General features: G+C 37.5%; 1 protein-coding gene across 1 annotated transcript in view; it reads left to right on the top strand.

Moving 5' to 3' along the window:
• LOC134658647 (neural cell adhesion molecule 2-like) overlaps positions 1-20,344 on the top strand; it is a 193,310-nt gene that overhangs the window by 164,473 nt on the left and 8,493 nt on the right. The window contains exons 3-8 of the mRNA XM_063514298.1: positions 10,166-10,255; positions 12,964-13,071; positions 16,326-16,407; positions 17,149-17,288; positions 18,049-18,164; positions 18,617-18,746. Coding sequence (XP_063370368.1) covers positions 10,166-10,255; positions 12,964-13,071; positions 16,326-16,407; positions 17,149-17,288; positions 18,049-18,164; positions 18,617-18,746 — 666 coding nt within the window. The remainder of the gene's footprint in view (positions 1-10,165; positions 10,256-12,963; positions 13,072-16,325; positions 16,408-17,148; positions 17,289-18,048; positions 18,165-18,616; positions 18,747-20,344) is intronic.

Consider the following 20,344-nt stretch of genomic DNA (forward strand, 5'->3'; position numbering starts at 1 on the left):
AAAATGCTGTATCCGTTGCTTTTTTCCCTGCTTTTTCCTGTTTGTGACCTTAGAACGTTTAAAAGCCAAATTTTTGTGTGAAGATTTGACTTACCCATTCTTGTACGTAATGAAAAACTAGCATTAGAAACTTTCTTCTTTCATTTTACATAATGTACCTATTCAATGCAATATATCCTTCGTGCCAAAATATTGTACATAAATAATAATTGTAAATAATTTTACTACCGATTCACTTTTGTACTGATATGAGTTGAACGTTCCTAGTTAATTTGTTTTAATTTTCACTACTCCTAAACTACAGCTAGACGACTCATCATATTAGCTAAACATTCCAATATACCATATGAAAAGATATACATTAACAGTATAACATGTGTAACTACGACACAAGCTAACTCAACGCTATTTGATACGCAGTTAACATAACTTACACACATAAATAAATCAAGATTCTTTCGTCTTTAATGCCTTTTCATTAGAGTTCTAATTCGCGTGACCATAACAAGAATTATGCTAATATCTCCATAGACTATTATACAAGAATGTTTGCCGCTATCATTTGAATTGACATTTAGATAGACATTTGAATCACATTGGAACATTGCCTAGCAAATGTAAGATGCCTGGTGCACACACCACATTAGATTAGTTAAACCATGTCTAACGATTCAATTAACATTAAATAGACAGCGGCGGTCGCGGTGGCTTCTTAAGGCCCACTTGCACGGGATTATTACATAAGTGCGACCCCAAGTGTGCGATGCACGATTGTGCGACATAATTTTTTTAACGACACTGCAATTCTGCGAAGTGATATTGTGCGACATATCACTATTCGACCAAACTATAGTCCAGCAGTATTTTTGATCGAAGTTAAATTGTGCGATATATTACGGCTCGATAATAGGTAATTCTAGTGCACGACAGTATTTGTGGGTCTACTGGTAATTTATTTTTAACATGGTCTCAGTACTTACACTGTTTCTTCTCAAAAAACATTTCCTGTACAACTGAACTAGACGGAGCCCCGCTTCGCGGGGCTCCTATTTCTGGGCGCTTTGCCCTTCGGGCATCTGAAGCTACCTAACGAACCTAACCTACCTATTGATTTATATTTCGCACACACGATGATTCGCTCAAACGGCACATCGTATAGTCGTGTATCGCCTAATAATATTTCGCACGAACAATAGTTCCCACAAATGATATGTCCTACAATCGTACATCGCCTAATCATACGTCGCACTAACAATACTTCACACAAGCGTGTGTCGCACTCCCGTAGTAAAGCCTGCAAAAACAAACCAATTTTTAAGAATAAGTCTCTCATAGTACTTATAGTGTTTAAACGCACCGTCTATGTTCCGTCGGGGGTAAAACATTTTTTTGACAAAAGTGTACCTATTATATTTTCTATCACTTGAGAGGCATTTGTAATACCTATACCTAAACAACCTAGATTATTGATGGTGTGTAGGTAGGTATATTCGTGTGAGCAATATGCATCACTACATTCACTACATAGTATAAAACAAAGTCGCTTCCCGCTGTCTGTCCCTATGTATGCTTAGATCTTTAAAACTACGCAACGGATTTTGATGCGGTTTTTTTTAATAGATAGAGTGATTCTAAAGGAAGGTTTATGTATAATTTGTTAACCCGTGCGAAGCCGGGGCGGGTCGCTAGCGTTAAATCAATCTCAAATTGAGAACTTCGAATACCGCTTCTGTTATTAGTTTTACCATACTCGTATTCGATACAAAACGTAACCCCCATGGTAGAAATTGACCCTACGGGCGTGACGGAATGCGGCCCGAACGAGGTCACGGGGTTAAGAAGTGACGTCACGGGAAAACAATATGGCGGTGAACTTCCAGCTTTTTATTTTATTTATTATAAATGGGCTTACCCATAGCCACAGACTAGCCGAGGCGAAGACGTGGCCTACGATGGAGCGAGCCTGCCAAGAAGGTGCCTGTTCACCCTTGATTTGAACACTTACTTTACTTACTTTTTACTGTTTAACAGAACGGACAATAGAGGTGTTGTTCTGGGGCGATTTACAAAATTATTATGCAAAATGCTAGCTGGGCACTTCGTCTGGCTGATTGATTAAAACTATCCTAAGTTCTGTACCAAGCCTCAAACTATCTCCATACCAAATTTTATCTAGATCGGTTCAGCGGTTTAAGCGTGAAGAGGTAATAGATAGATATATAGACAGACAGACATAGTTACTTTTGCACGAGTTAGTAATATATATCTAGCCTTAAAATTCCCTTAAAAATTGACAAAAGGGTACTTAATTATGTTTTGATGGCGACCTCTTAGGTCCACTTGCACCATTTCACTAACCCAGGGTTAACCGGTTAAACCTGGAGTTACCATGGTTACCAGTACAATTTGACACTTGGTTAAGAGCCAACAGGAGTGGTCATTTCTCCATACAAACGTACTCGACTGTTTCCTCTGTGGGTTTTGAAGCTAGAGCAATGATTTTTTTAACACAGATTAATATTGTCAATATCTGTATCGGACCGTTTTGCTTTTTTTGATATTTTTGTTTTTTAAGGCGCTAGAGCCCTTCAAAAATTGCCAAAATGGCCTAATTGACTATGCCGCAATGAGAGGCGTCGTATTCAAAACTGATATCAATTAGCCAAAAAAGCAAAACGGTCCGACACAGATAATTTCATAATCATTTAGATTTCCAAATTTGGTTACGATTGGTTAAGTTTTGGAGGAGGAAACAATCGAGTACGAAACCTCGATATTTGAGATTTTTACGCAGGATTTTTCGCCTTGTCCTTATCGCACTAGTTTTAGGAGCCGCTTCCGTTAGCGAGACGGGTATATTTACCTAAAATATTTAAATCTCAGCTCCTGTTGGCTCTTAATGGTTCAATCGCTTAACCCCGGGTATGTGAGATGGTGCAAGTGGGCTTTACTACGGGAGTGCGACACACGCTTGTGCGAAGTATTGTTAGTGCGACGTATGATTAGGCGATGTACGATTGAACGACATGTCATTTGTGGGAACTATTGTTCGTGCGAAACATTATTAGGCGATGCACGACTATACGATGTGCCGTTTGAGCGAATCATCGTGTGTGCCAAATATAAATCAATAGGTAGGTTAGGTTCGTTAGGTAGCTTCAGATGCCCGAAGGGCAAAGCGCCCAGAAATAGGAGCCCCACGAAGCGGGGCTCCGTCTAGTTCAGTTGTAAAGGAAATGTTTTTTGAGAAGAAACAGTGTAAGTACTGAGACCATGTTAAAAATAAATTACCAGTAGACCGACAAATACTGTCGTGCACTAGAAGTACCTATTGTCGAGCCGTAGTATGTCGCACAATTTTACTTCGATCAAAAATACCGCCGGAGTATAGTTTAGTCGAATAGTGATATGTCGCACAATATCACTTCACAGAATTGCAGTGTCGTTAAAAAAAATATGTCGCACAATCGTGCTTATGTAATAATCCCGTTTTTGCACACGAATTAATGTTCCCATTTATTTTTAAATCGGACCTACTAATTTAGTTCCTAGATATACATTTAGTGATACTAATTATTATCATCAAATACCTAATTTTTATTTTTCTAGTTACTTAATCAAGATTTTATAAGTCCATACTCACTTTCAGTCTCCATCATCAAAATAAGTTTTTCCCCTAGTCCATAGTCCAGCAGTATTTTTGATCGAAGTTAAATTGTGCGATATATTACGGCTCGATAATAGGTAATTCTAGTGCACGACAGTATTTGTGGGTCTACTGGTAATTTATTTTTAACATGGTCTCAGTACTTACACTGTTTCTTCTCAAAAAACATTTCCTGTACAACTGAACTAGACGGAGCCCCGCTTCGCGGGGCTCCTATTTCTGGGCGCTTTGCCCTTCGGGCATCTGAAGCTACCTAACGAACCTAACCTACCTATTGATTTATATTTCGCACACACGATGATTCGCTCAAACGGCACATCGTATAGTCGTGTATCGCCTAATAATATTTCGCACGAACAATAGTTCCCACAAATGATATGTCCTACAATCGTACATCGCCTAATCATACGTCGCACTAACAATACTTCACACAAGCGTGTGTCGCACTCCCGTAGTAAAGCCTGCAAAAACAAACCAATTTTTAAGAATAAGTCTCTCATAGTACTTATAGTGTTTAAACGCACCGTCTATGTTCCGTCGGGGGTAAAACATTTTTTTGACAAAAGTGTACCTATTATATTTTCTATCACTTGAGAGGCATTTGTAATACCTATACCTAAACAACCTAGATTATTGATGGTGTGTAGGTAGGTATATTCGTGTGAGCAATATGCATCACTACATTCACTACATAGTATAAAACAAAGTCGCTTCCCGCTGTCTGTCCCTATGTATGCTTAGATCTTTAAAACTACGCAACGGATTTTGATGCGGTTTTTTTTAATAGATAGAGTGATTCTAAAGGAAGGTTTATGTATAATTTGTTAACCCGTGCGAAGCCGGGGCGGGTCGCTAGCGTTAAATCAATCTCAAATTGAGAACTTCGAATACCGCTTCTGTTATTAGTTTTACCATACTCGTATTCGATACAAAACGTAACCCCCATGGTAGAAATTGACCCTACGGGCGTGACGGAATGCGGCCCGAACGAGGTCACGGGGTTAAGAAGTGACGTCACGGGAAAACAATATGGCGGTGAACTTCCAGCTTTTTATTTTATTTATTATAAATGGGCTTACCCATAGCCACAGACTAGCCGAGGCGAAGACGTGGCCTACGATGGAGCGAGCCTGCCAAGAAGGTGCCTGTTCACCCTTGATTTGAACACTTACTTTACTTACTTTTTACTGTTTAACAGAACGGACAATAGAGGTGTTGTTCTGGGGCGATTTACAAAATTATTATGCAAAATGCTAGCTGGGCACTTCGTCTGGCTGATTGATTAAAACTATCCTAAGTTCTGTACCAAGCCTCAAACTATCTCCATACCAAATTTTATCTAGATCGGTTCAGCGGTTTAAGCGTGAAGAGGTAATAGATAGATATATAGACAGACAGACATAGTTACTTTTGCACGAGTTAGTAATATATATCTAGCCTTAAAATTCCCTTAAAAATTGACAAAAGGGTACTTAATTATGTTTTGATGGCGACCTCTTAGGTCCACTTGCACCATTTCACTAACCCAGGGTTAACCGGTTAAACCTGGAGTTACCATGGTTACCAGTACAATTTGACACTTGGTTAAGAGCCAACAGGAGTGGTCATTTCTCCATACAAACGTACTCGACTGTTTCCTCTGTGGGTTTTGAAGCTAGAGCAATGATTTTTTTAACACAGATTAATATTGTCAATATCTGTATCGGACCGTTTTGCTTTTTTTGATATTTTTGTTTTTTAAGGCGCTAGAGCCCTTCAAAAATTGCCAAAATGGCCTAATTGACTATGCCGCAATGAGAGGCGTCGTATTCAAAACTGATATCAATTAGCCAAAAAAGCAAAACGGTCCGACACAGATAATTTCATAATCATTTAGATTTCCAAATTTGGTTACGATTGGTTAAGTTTTGGAGGAGGAAACAATCGAGTACGAAACCTCGATATTTGAGATTTTTACGCAGGATTTTTCGCCTTGTCCTTATCGCACTAGTTTTAGGAGCCGCTTCCGTTAGCGAGACGGGTATATTTACCTAAAATATTTAAATCTCAGCTCCTGTTGGCTCTTAATGGTTCAATCGCTTAACCCCGGGTATGTGAGATGGTGCAAGTGGGCTTTACTACGGGAGTGCGACACACGCTTGTGCGAAGTATTGTTAGTGCGACGTATGATTAGGCGATGTACGATTGAACGACATGTCATTTGTGGGAACTATTGTTCGTGCGAAACATTATTAGGCGATGCACGACTATACGATGTGCCGTTTGAGCGAATCATCGTGTGTGCCAAATATAAATCAATAGGTAGGTTAGGTTCGTTAGGTAGCTTCAGATGCCCGAAGGGCAAAGCGCCCAGAAATAGGAGCCCCACGAAGCGGGGCTCCGTCTAGTTCAGTTGTAAAGGAAATGTTTTTTGAGAAGAAACAGTGTAAGTACTGAGACCATGTTAAAAATAAATTACCAGTAGACCGACAAATACTGTCGTGCACTAGAAGTACCTATTGTCGAGCCGTAGTATGTCGCACAATTTTACTTCGATCAAAAATACCGCCGGAGTATAGTTTAGTCGAATAGTGATATGTCGCACAATATCACTTCACAGAATTGCAGTGTCGTTAAAAAAAATATGTCGCACAATCGTGCTTATGTAATAATCCCGTTTTTGCACACGAATTAATGTTCCCATTTATTTTTAAATCGGACCTACTAATTTAGTTCCTAGATATACATTTAGTGATACTAATTATTATCATCAAATACCTAATTTTTATTTTTCTAGTTACTTAATCAAGATTTTATAAGTCCATACTCACTTTCAGTCTCCATCATCAAAATAAGTTTTTCCCCTACACTCACTTCACCCCCCTCCCCTTCACTTTCACTTTATTTAGTTACATGGAGGCAATATGGAGCAACGTGAGTCATCTTCAAACCGAGCGTAGCGACCACCAATGAACCTGAATTTAAATTCACCACGAGCGCTCCACATTGTCCGATTTATTTTCACTCCGTTTTTTCAAGTTACGTGTCAAGAACAATACGGGGCAGTACAAACAGATAAAGCTATGCAAGTAGGACGGCAAACAGGGACGGGTATTTGGTATTTGGAAATAAGACACCTGCTCCCGCGCATGTTACGTGTGGGGGAAGGGATAGGGGGATAGCGGTTTTATAAAAGAAATAAACTCCTATAAAAACCTTACCTACACACCCAGAGGCCTATAAAAACTCCCCCGTTTCATTCTAATTTGAGTCTTTATTTTAACTAATCAAGATTGCATTTTACTTGGCACGTTTTGACGTCTGGGCGGCTAGAGGATACACATGGAAGGAGACGCCTGTATATTAATTAGGATATTAGACCATTTCCTGACTTGGCAGCGAGAAATCGGTGAAAAACTGCTGCAATAAAAAAATACTGCATCGATTCGGTATTTTTAAGTCTGAAAAGGGGCTCAGTGGCAAATGAGCGTACGACACACCTAATAGATAGCGGGCACCGTAGTCTATACCTATGGTTTACTTGCACGTCGCCATTCTTTTATATTCGTACGAGGCTTGTGATGTAGTATTAATTATTAAATTTTCTATAACGTTACTATTTACGTCCTTCTGTAATTATCCTCGAATTGTGATCGCCTCTGTGTGCCTCTGTCAATGTTATGTCGTTACTGTCGTTTCATTCCGGACACCGAACAATACCTGCTCATGCTCAATGGGTAAAACGAGATTTAAGTAAATACCTATCTATACCCACTTCACTTAGGGCCACCCCACATCTGGCGTCTTTCGAGCGTCGGCGTCGGTCAGCGCTATGGAAAATGACGTCGCTGCGCAGTTGCGTCGACGTTGCGTCGAGCAGGGCCATAGAGTTGTAGACGCCGACGAGACGCCGACGCTCGAAAGACGCTAGATGTGGGGTGGCCCTAGGTACGTGCTCGTAAGTCGCTCCCTCTCGTCCCGTGTCCCACAAAACTATAATGTCGGTAAATATTTGAAAACATATATGTGGTGGTAAACGTGGTGTTGCTTACCTTGAAAGCAAGAGTTCTGACACGGCCCCGATCTTTGGAATGGGCACGGGAATGATTCCGAACATTTGGGTATACATACCTAAATATTTAAGTAGGGCGAATAGAAAAAATGTTCTAATTTTATTTTATTTTTATACCACATTGGTAAAGCACAGCCCATCTGATAAATGGGCACCACAGCCTATGGACGCTTATAACTACGGCTATGTCAAACGTGCGTTGTAATTTTGGGAGAATTCACTCATATTTTACTTATAATCTAAATAAAAGCTATAACGTTAATCTACGTTTTCAGCCCTTAACTTTATGCCTACTAGAAATCGGTGTGCAATCTCTTAATTAACTAAGTATAAAGTAATATTATGTTGATACAAATTATATAATTTTTTTTTCTATATATATTAAGCACACCTTACAATATTAGCAAAACGTAAACGTGGCAAAAATCGGATAGTAATAATGATAATCTGTTAATGATAACCTACTTAAGTGTTTGTCTGCCCATCTTTTTGTTTCAGTAAATATTCAAATAGTTAATCCAATATAAACTAATATTTAAACGGATTAAACTTATTTCTTATTCACTATCACCTATCACAGCCACATACACCGTGCCGGATGGACGGGGCTTTAGATAGACACTTGAGCTTTTAAAATAAACTTTTAAGTTCAATAGCTCTGGAGAGCAGGAAATAAGTTATTCCGATACTATTGAGACGGGTTAGGGACTTGTAACAGCGAAGATACATTGTAGCATTAAGCAGCTAAATGTATATACTTATACGTATGTAAAAAAAACACGCTAAAAACGCACCAGCTAGCGGATGCCCTTAGTAAGCAATTCGAAACCATATCTACAAGTCAAAACCAATAAAACCGGACAAATGCGGGTCGGAATCGCCCACCGAGGGTCCCGTACTTTTTAGTAGGTACTTATTTGTTGTTATAGCGGCAACAGAAATACATCATCTGTGAAAATTTCAACTGTCTAGCTATCACGGTTCATGAGATACAGCCTAGTCACAGACAGACGGACGGACAGCCGGAAAGACGGGCAGACGGACACAGGAGTCTTAGTAATAGGGTCCCGATTTTACCCTTTGGGTACTCAACCCTAATAAGTACCTGAAAAGAAATATATGAGTCAATTATTGATAAATATATTTTTATGAATATTGTCATCTTAGTGTTCTTCATACCCGATAACACAACCTCTTACAAATCTGCCATGACTAATGAGTAGCAAATTTTAATTATTTAACTTACTCCTTTTACAACAAAGTACAGTCACCTGCAATGGCTACAATAATATTTAACTCTTCGAAGGCCGCAAACTGACATGATTTTATTTGTAGAGCCAAAAGAGCATATCACATATTTTTGCGGCCTTCGAAGAGTAACATATTATTGCAGGTGACTGTACAAAATTGAGTTCGTTTCTGAACGCACATACGTCTTATATTCTTAGTAAGCTCTTACAACAAGCATTTAGAGCCAGGTTTCGTAACAAAATCTCAAATTTAATGTCCGTTTGGTCTTAACCAGTAATTAGAGGTAATTGCACTAATGTGTTTTAAACTAATGCGGCCATTACACTAATGAAGTTATCAGCAGTTAGTAAGTGTTGAAACCCATTCAGTGTTTCATTCATAAATGTTCGTTCGATTTCCGCTGTCTAGTCTTATATACGCGGTTATTACACCGCGCACCGTCGACACTTCCGGATGCTATATCAGTGACTTCAGTGAAGGAACCACCTTGGTACCAGGACAAATGGGGTGTAAAGGTCCAACAACTGAATCCTTTTTAAACCTGTTGCACAGTGCACACACATGTTGGGGGCCTACGACCAATATGACAATTAGCCTGATAATTCTCTGTTATGCAGTGACCGGTTTCACGAGCAGAAAGAGACCAAACAACAGGTGGGCGTTTTCCTTCTGATTTCATAATGACTATGCCATGTCTATGTAGAATGACATTTAGTACGCTTAAAAATAATTTAAATGTGCAAAATCGAAGCCATCACGTATATAAACATAGGCATCATAAGTGCCAAAGAAGCAGTCTAGAAATGAAAATAAAAACACTGGAAATACGAAAAGCTGTATTCAGAGATACGGTGGGCGGTTGTATCTTGGAAACAATAGATCAAAAGTAACTACGAAATCACATATTGTTTCTGAATGACGAGAAATTGCGACCAAAAACGAAATGCTTCAAAATCGGGAAGCGGAATCTTCAAAAGCGTTCCGATTTGGTCGCACTTTTGATATTTGACAGGCAACCTTGTACATTGATGTAGGTTTGTGGACTATGCAAATAGTTTGAGAAGGAAGCATATATGCAGATACTTCTTAAACGAATACTGGCAAATACCTCAAAAAAATCTCAGTTACAAAAAAAAACAAAAAAAAACAATCTATTCGTATTCACAAATTAATGTATGTACGTCTGTTTGTTGCAGAAGCGAGACACTCGTTGGAGCGACGAGACGCCGATGTGGACTTTTTCCAGGATGACCCGGGCTCCGACAACGAACAAAACGACGAAGGAGGTAAATATGTCGACATATTCTGACCTACGAATGATTCATTAAATTCTATCTGCGGCCAAATATATAAAATATGTTTAGGGAATTCCCGAGCGTAGTTTTTTCAACCGTTGTCGACAGCGTGCCGTCTCTTTTTCGACTCTTCGACTGCTGGAAGCTGACTGCTGCTTCGTTTGACATATATATCTCAGGACTAGCCTTACGGGCAATAAGAATGGAGCATGAATGGGGCCAGTACAGCGGTGTGAAAACGCTGCAACGCGATTGGTTGATGAGTTCGGACCACGGACAAACATCATAGAAATAGTTATTTGTACAACAAGAGATCAAAGTTTGATATTTCTTCGAGTGCTTATTTTGAGTCCCGTGCAAGCGAAAGATTCTATAGTAGATTCACGAGCGTAGCGAGTGAATCTAATTTAGAATCTTGAGCGTAGTAAGGGACTCAAAAGCGCACGAGATGTAAATAACTTTGATCTCGTGTAGTTCATAAAACTTTTCACCTCAGCAGTAAGAACATTTAGACAACCCGAAAAATGTAATCCTTCTTCATCACTTACCTATTTAGTCATGTTTCTTAAGATATACTAACAATTAAGTATAATTACCGCAATCAAACACAAAAACAAACAAACAAACGTAGTAAATTTCAGTAAAATAGGTAATATATGAAAACAACGACCATCAATTGATTGACATTTGAATCAGCAACTTTTTTTTTGTAAAAAAAAAACATTGTAAGATACGGTCCGAATTACGGATACTTACTATTTGTAAACTATTGTAGAGATTCTTAAAAGTATAATTATTTATTTTACGTGATATACTGTGTATTTTTTGAGTTCATTATTTTAATCGTACAATAAATTACGTAAAATATAGTGTTTTTATCAGTTTTTATCAAATCTGAAACTTTATTTTCATTAATTACATATTAAGAATTCATACATGTATGTGTTTTGGAACGATGCGTTCTGACGGTTTTCGGGGGTCTATTATAAACCGTCAATATACCGTTGAATGTCGTTTGAAATTTTTTTTGTCTCTTTCTTTTTGCTAACGACGTGAAAGGGACAGAGATAATAAAATCCAAGTATTTCGAACTTGTATTAGACCCCGCATGTTGAAATGACATTTGAATATTAAGGTCACTTGAATGTCATTTTGTCTCACTCAGTGAGCAAAATGCGATTTTGCTCACTGTTTTTAAGTAGCAAAGTACCCTTGTTCGAGCTGCTGAGGTGAAAAAAGAATTATTAGCAAGGAGCCATGTACGTTCTCCAAGTCAGGGAAACTAGAGAACTTACATGTAAGTTTCAAAAAAAGGAAGAAGTCTAGGTCGGTCGTGTCGTATTAGATTGCCAAGGAGAATGCCGACATATATTATGGAAATACTATACGTTTTCATTTTATTGAACGAGTATGTCTAAGACAGCACAAATACGTCTCTAATCAAAGCACACGTCGCCTAGGTGGACGTAGAAAACATAAAGTGTTCGACTCAGTTGCACACAACACAGCTTTTTACCGTCGTCAATTTAACTTCCTTGCACCATTTCTTTATAACAAAGCCAACGAACGCTTAGACATCCATAATAATTATAAATACTACTTGATAAAAAACATCCGCAATTGGTTATTGACCCTAAACTATGCTGAAACTGAAAAACTCCTTGAAATTGTTAGGTGATTGACTATAGTAATTGCATAAGTTAAGCATGTAGATAAGTAACTCTTCCTTATTGAACTAAAAGTAAGATTAAAAGTTGATCTTATCGATGAAAAACTACATATCGCAAACATCCCTTAAATTCTGGAAACCGAATCCACTCATAGTATTATGTAAATAAGGGCTTATCTTGTCCAAAAACCAGCAATATATGTGTAATAATAATATAATATCTGGGAGCCCGAGCTTTGCTCGGAAAACATATAAAAAAACTCAAAATGCGCGTTTTCCCAGAGATAAAACCTAGCTAGATCGATTTTTCGCCCCCGAAAACCCCAATATAGCAAATTTCATCGAAATCGTTGGAGCCGTTCCCGAGATCCCCGAAATATATATAGATAATAATAAATAAATATACAAGAATTGCTCGTTTAAAGGTAATATATATCATGGTATAGTTCATCATACAAGCACACACACAACACACACATACACAACACCCTTACGTAATTATCTTAGCAGTAGGTATAATAAATTATAGTAATAGTGAATATAAATGTATAAACAGATGAGTAGGTATATAGTTGATACTGGTTTAAGTGCAATGTCATATTTCTATCATCCTTATTAAACTATAAAAATTGTTGCCATAAATGTTGCATTGTATAGGTACGTATAGTACATATGTAAGCGATCTGAACCTTAGGTATAATATTTTTAACATGTGTATACTTCACAACCAACCTGCATTGCTAGAAGTAGCGGTGGTTTATTCCCTGATCCCTATAAGACAGGTTTACCTAGTTTAGGGCTCAGGACACTATTCCTAGGCTGTCTAACCATAGAATACTTACTCCTAAAAATGTAATACCCTTCCACTATGTAATAAGCTGCATTTTTGATGCCTAAATAAATCATTTTTCATTTTCATTTTTCATTTTCATTCATTTGTTTAACATGCACGCCGCACGCCCCGCCCCGCTGCATGCCCAACTCGAGCGTCCACTCAGGCCTTATACTTAAGTATTTTCTTTGTTTACAGACGATGATGACGAACCCGTTCCGAATGCCACCATCCTCACCAGGCCGGAGGTTTACAAAGTGCCTATAGGAAAAGGAGTGCGGTTGGAGTGCAAAATCGATATCCCAGGTAAGAATTAAATTACTAAGGTATATGACTAGGGTTTGCACGACGGATACGAAATGTATGGGAAGATCCGCGGATCCGGATCCAGATCCGGATAATTTCATACTTTCCGGATCTGGATTGCAAACCCTATATATGACAAAACGCCATTTAATCAGACTTCAAACATACACGCAAAGTCGGACCAAGCTTAGTCTGCACAGGCTTTGCTATGACAGTGTGGAGTGTCATCATAAAATGTCAAATTTCTATAAAAAGATGACGTTTGTCCACCGTTTATCGCATCAGTATAAATAAACCTCTACACTTTGTCATTTCAAAGTCGGTACAGCTGTAGATATCTATTTCATCGAGCGAAGCGAGGAGTTCCCATTTCTGTTCGAGCAAAATTGCTTTCATATGTTCGGCTGTTCTCATATTTTTTTTTAATTCCTAATTTTATCGCATGTGTATTTTTTTGTCACCGTGTTTGAGAAATTAAAGGCTTTTTTATTTTTATTTAATTATGTTCGGCTGTTCTTCACTACAGCCTTTAGAGGTCGCATTTCTCAATCAATTCTTGTGAAATCTTATGAGCGTTCGATAATTATTAATATTATGGATTTTTTATTAATTTTCTTTTTGGACTTTTATTTTTTATCAAAAGGACAGCCGATTTGCGACAACTCTCAGAACCACTGGGTATTGGTTGTACAGGGTGGAAAGATAAGTCGGGCCCTGGAGGGAAACTACCTTAAATCCTTAAGCTGGCTCATTTTACTTAAAGGAGACATTCCTTTATTTTTAAAAAGAAACAAAACTGCATTCAAAGATTTTCTAAAACTCGCTTGCCTCGCCCGGGACTCGAACCGACTAAAAATTCCAAAAAATAAAAACTCGCAATTTTATTCTACTAGTCGATACAGTTAATGTTAATCTGAAGATACCTATGCTGTTATTATTATGTTGGTTTAATAAATAAATATATTTTGAATAGTTAATGTTAATGATAACATTTCTCCAAGAAACATTAGGTCTTACACTCGTCTGTCGTACAAAATATCCATAAAGTCTAATATTTAGTACTCAAGATTTTTTTAGACAAGCCAAATTGAAGAAAAAAAGAAAAATACTTTGAATGCAGTTTTGTATCTTTTTAAAAATAAAGTAATGTCTCCTTTAAGTAAAATGAGCCAGCTTAAGGATTTAAGGTAGTTTCCCTCCAGGGCCCGACTTATCTTTCCACCCTGTAAATGCCATTTATTTTGATTTATGGCACTTATAACGCAGTCGTCCCGCTGTCTAGCAGCCATAACAGTTAGCCGGACGCGCGTGCCCATCACTTTTGGCGCAGGACACGTTCCATCAACACTTGACTATTTATAATCTTTATTTCATAAAACTTAAGGCTCACCTCTGGTCAATTAAGAATGTTTCTATTAGTACCATAGTTCGCACTGTTAACTGATAATACATAAATCTTATTTCAAAAGCATTAAGGATCAACTCTGGTCAGCTAAAAATGTTGCTATCGCGCGCTCACATTTTTGGCGCCACCGGATCTGACATGTTAATGTTGCGTCACTTTTATTATCTGTGAATAATTGATCAGCATACTCTTGACTATAGATAGACCTTAATGTCATTGAAATAAGGTTTAAAAATTGTCAGTTAACAGTGTGGACGATGGAACATAGTTTTACGACTTTTTTATGCTGATTTTCACTTCCTCGACCTGGATGACACAATAGACGCCACCAAATTTCCGATTCTGCTGAAGAAAAATAATCAGGGGAACTTAACAAACAATTTTTTTTAAATGTAGTAGGTACCTAACTAGTGGCTCTGTGAGCTGTAGACCTCGCGAGCAGAGCTTAAAATTTAATAAATGTATGGCTCCGTGGGTTAGAACAATACAGTATTATGATCCTTAAATGTAACAGGACTGATTTTTTTTTTTGTTCCATACAAGCTTTTGATCCTCAATAGGAATGGGATCGATTGGCATCAAAAAATAGTTTGTCAAAATGACCTTTTTCTCGCATCCTGTATGTTTTTTTTTTCAAAATCTTTAAAAGCCAATCTTCATTAATTTGAAATCGAGGGAAGGTCTTCTAAGCACGGGATCTGGTAGCTGCCCTCACTGACCCAAAAAGAAAATCCACCCTGTATGTATTTTTGTTTATGCACTCAGTGAGAATAAAGTTTATGTATGGATAAATGATTATTTTTATATAAACTAAAATTAAAAACTACATAAAGCTACAAACAAAAATTAATCGAATACGTTTAACCCGCGCTTGATAAATAAAAAATACGATATTTTTTTCAAAATAAAAAACAACTATACGAAATTTAAGTATAAAAAAAAGTTATGTAGCAGTATACAATTACTGGGGATTGAACCAGGGACCTCCCGATGCAAAATACGTCATTATAGTTCTTACTAAAGCTGACGAAATTTAGCGACTCATTTTCAACTAAAAACTAAATATCTAAATACCGCCAAAACCAGCGCTACAAATTTTCTGAATTTTTGGCCATTTAATCTATAAACATATATCAAAAAGAAAAAACTCTTATGATACCGATACGACTATTTGTTTAGACTCCGCCATTTTGAAAAATTTCCAAAAATCGGATCGACAAAAAAAAATTATTTAGTCATAGAATTCGGTCACAAAATTTCACGAGAATCGGTTAAGAATTGCAACCTGTAGAGGAGAACATCCGGACATACAAAAGCAAAATGCCCGAGTCAAAACGTAGACCTTCGCTGCGCTTCGGTCAATGAAAAGCATTAAATATTTTTCAAACATATTGCATACCAGTACACACTCCTCTCTCTTTCCTAAATAATTCCTATAATTATGTTTAGTATAATTATAAATTTTATTTCTGGTAACTCGTGTTGATCATGACCCCCGCGATACAGGCCATGCCTAGTGCGGGGTTCAATGTAACGTTCCTGCTAAACTTTTATTATGAATAAAAATATTGTTATTGTTATTGTTGTTATTGTTATTACCTATATAATTTTATAGTGGGGCAGACTTTTTACTCCACTTTTACAGTCTGAAAGAGATCCCTTATAGGTATTATGATTTCCGGAAACTGAATACACCAAAAAAAATATCCTCATCAAATTTCACGAGAATTAGTCGAAAAATGCCATCTGCTTAGATAATACAGCCAGGCATTTTAGCTTGAGCTGAAACGGTCTCCGCTTTTGCTCAGTCAGTAATCTATTTAATCATTACTTTTACCTATTGTTTCAGACACGACGGTAACCTGGATGAGAGGGGACATAGGCCTGGTCGTGCTTGGTACACTGATGGCTGATCCGACAAAGTATCAGAAGTAAGTACCTACCTATACTTATTTATAGTTAACGCCTACAATTTTTGTTTCCGCAATAATGCGTAATGTTGTATATGTACTTTAATGATAAAATATAGCATCACCGTGGAAAATATAGTGCGCTGATAGTGCATCTGTAAATAAGTCAACTTCGGGACGGTTCTCGTAACTTTCGCGCCTATCACGCCTGATGAACAGCGGCCAGATGCCCGGTATCTCTGTAATATAAACTGACTAGGTACATCGGGTTCGTTGCTTTTGCTGCCATTATGCGCAAAAGAGCCACTTCATTGTTATGCAGGGTGAGGAACAGCACCAACAGCATCCTAGCCATGTATGCAGACAGGTTTGATGGGGCCTACCTGAACCACTGTGGTGCACTCCATATGTACATAAATAAATAAATAAATATGTAAATATAATGATTAATGTAGTTAGTTAATAAGTTTGTGTGTGTGTACCTACTAACATTAGTTGTAAGATTAAATGTGTCACTAACGAAATTGATCCTTTGTTGGTCTTAAATAAATTTACTTTAATTTCATTTAATTTTAGGGTTAAATCACATCTAATATCAGCATCGAACCGCATTTTATATCAGCAAAATCGCTCGTTAGTATGAAGATGCATACGATTCTACCCTTATTAGACGAGACGTGCAGCCTATCTGGTGTGACCTTGCAGGCTAGATAGGTACATTCAGAATGATGATAAATGATCTTAATGTAAAATGTATTTCAGGAACAATACCGACCTCATCATCAGCAACGTAACGCAAGCGGACGCTGGTGGCTACCAGTGCAAGGTTGAGCAAACGCCACCCGTTCAAATTGAGCATAAGATCGAGGTGGAGCTTGAACCACAAGCTGCTAAAATTACGAGTAAGTTCATACAAAGTACAGATGTAGTGCATAATTATTTTCTGGACAAGCAGACAACCCAAGACCGACTGTCTTGGCGCCGTAAAACGAGGAGGGCCGACCCCAAATAAAGGGAAGTAGTGCATAATTATTTTCTATCAGATTTTCACGGAAACGTACATACGAAGTACGAACGTGTCTTGCTATTTTAGTCAGTACTATTAGTACAAAAATTACAGAGGTTGACTGAAGTAGCATGAAAAATACGATGAAGTTTCCGAGAAAACAAGAGAGATGGAAAACAATTATCTAATACCTTTAAACGAGCAATTCTTGTATATTTATTTATTTATTTATTTATATGTATATATATTTCGGAGATCTCGGAAACGGCTCTAACGATTTAGATGAAATTTGCTATATGGGGGTTTTCGGGGGTGAAAACTCGATCTAGCTAGGTTTTATCTCTGAGAAAACGCGCATTTTTGAGTTTTTATATGTTTTCCGAGCAAAGCTCGGTCTCCCAGATATTGCACTATAGGTATCTGTAACAACACTTTTTTTAAATTAAATTAGGCAATCGTTATTACTTAAATTTTGCTATACTCATACTTTCCCCCAAAAAATCTTTATCGCAAAAAAATTAACAGTGTTAAAAGATTCCTTTCTAAATTATCAATACGTTGCTAAATGTACACATGCCAGTTTTTCTTTGTTGGTTACTATTACTTATAAATATTGTGTTTGTAATTAAGTAAACTGATTTGTTTTTAATTTTTAGGCATCTCGGCTTCCGACGACGGCAAACCAGCCCCAGGCGCGGATCTTACCCTAACTTGCACCGCTACTGGGTTCCCCGCACCAAAAATAATTTGGTCGAAATTGGTCAACGGGCAGGTAAGTTTCAATTTTTGTCCGACTTAAAAAGGAGAATATTTTGCACAAATTTGCTTAAAAAAGTTATATGGAAGATCCCTTTAGCCAGAAGACCACCGATTGTTTATTACCTCTACCACAGAATAAATAATAGTACTAAGTACAGAAGACTCACTCTCTAACAAAACGCGTCTGTTACGATCAGCACAGATATGGTCGCTAGGTGGCGACAGCGCCACGCGCGGCTTATGGCTTTCCCCAAAATTGGGGCCGAACGGATGTACTTTTAGCTACCTGTAGCAAAGCGACGAAATCGCGGAGTGAGACACGCCTGCCTAATAACACCAACTTAAAAGTATTTAAGTTGATTTTATTAGGCGTGCAATCAATAGTAGGTACTGAGTGTTGTTAAGTTTAATGAGTAAGGGTAAGCTGCGATTGTAAATAATCAAGTATTATTTATTATATTACAGAACGCAAAGATCGGTGAAGGCGCCGTCCATACCATCAAGAAGGTCAGAGTAGAAGATTCTGGAACGTACTTCTGCTACGCGATGGGCAAAAGCAACGCTGACACCGATACTATTGACGTCTCTGTTAGAAGTAAGTATTCATCATTACTTTTATTCTTTCGTGCTATTACGTGCACAGCTTAGGGTTCCCTCACATATGTCGACGCGGAATCGGCAAAATCCGATAGAAAAAAGCATTATGTCTGCGCAACAAGAGCGAAAAAGTCGTCGTTCGGCTCGGCTCTCATCAGCTCACGCGTCAACGGCTTTTTCGCTTTTATTGCGCGGACATAAAGATAAGATAAGATAAGATAAGATTTCTTTATTGTCAAAGCTGGTACATAGGTCTTATTAATATCAAAAAAGTCCATCAGCTTGCCCATTTCGGGCGTACAATTATAAACTAACCTAGTGCATGCAAAAAACAATAACAATAACATAACATCATAACGATTCATTGTCTATGTACATAAAATATTCATTTAAATTATAGAAACTTTTTGTTAACAGCCATTTCTTGAGCTTGTTTTTGAATCTAATCCCCTCTTGGGCCTTAATATATTCAGGCAAGTGATTAAATATTTTTATACCTGAGACATATGTGCTCTTGCTTAGTATAAAGCTAGACGACCTAACTGTACAAACATCATATTTATATTGCGATCTTATATTATTTTTTGAGTCACTTTTTTTCATAAATATGTCATTTTGTTCCTTAACCAATACACAAATTTCCAAAATATAGATACATGTCAGAGTTAATATTTCATTGTCTTTAAAAACTTCTCTAAGAGATTCCAGATGCCAAAGCTTAAATATTATACGCATGCATCTTTTTTGAAGAATGAATGTCGATTCAACGTTTACCGAATTTCCCCAAAATATTATGCCATATGTCAAGTGAGGATAAACATTTCCATAGTACGCCTTCTTTGCGACATCAGTTGAGGTTATATTGGCCAATATTGATAATGCGTAACATGCGCTAGCTAGTTTTTTATTTATTTTGTCTATGTGATGCTTCCAGTTTAGGTTGCTATCTATTGTGACTCCTAAAAAGTTTGTACTATTTACTTGTTCAACTTGTTTACTGTTCATAACTACATTAACACTTTTTGATACCTGTTTATAATTTAGAAATTGTACAATTTTCGTTTTGTCTAGGTTTACATTTAGATTTAAAGTAGACAACCAATCAATTACCTGAGTTAAGGTATTATGTAATTCGTTGGCTATATCTGACTCATTCTCTTCGGAGACAAAGATAGTGGCATCATCGGCAAACATAACACACAAGTGGTGAGCTATCAAGGGGAACTCATTTACATATACCAGAAACAATAGTGGTCCCAGCACACTGCCTTGCGGTACCCCTTGTCGATTTATTTCACAATCTGACTGCACTCGTTTTACTGTTTTAGTAGTCCTGTCATATGAATCTAATACAGTGACTTGAGTTCTTTTATCAAGATAGGTTTCTATTAATTTTAAGGCAACTCCCCGTATCCCAATGTGATCCAGCTGTTTAAGTAAAATGTTGTGAGTTACGCAGTCAAAAGCCTTTGACAGATCTATAAATAATCCGAATGAAGGTTTTTTCTTGTCCATATCTATCCATATCTGATGCAGAATTTTGAATACGGCTAAGGTTGTGTTTTTCCCTTTTTGAAACCCAAATTGATTAGCGTT

This window comes from Cydia amplana, chromosome 23, assembly GCF_948474715.1.
Source record: "Cydia amplana chromosome 23, ilCydAmpl1.1, whole genome shotgun sequence".
Lineage (NCBI taxonomy): Eukaryota > Metazoa > Arthropoda > Insecta > Lepidoptera > Tortricidae > Cydia > Cydia amplana.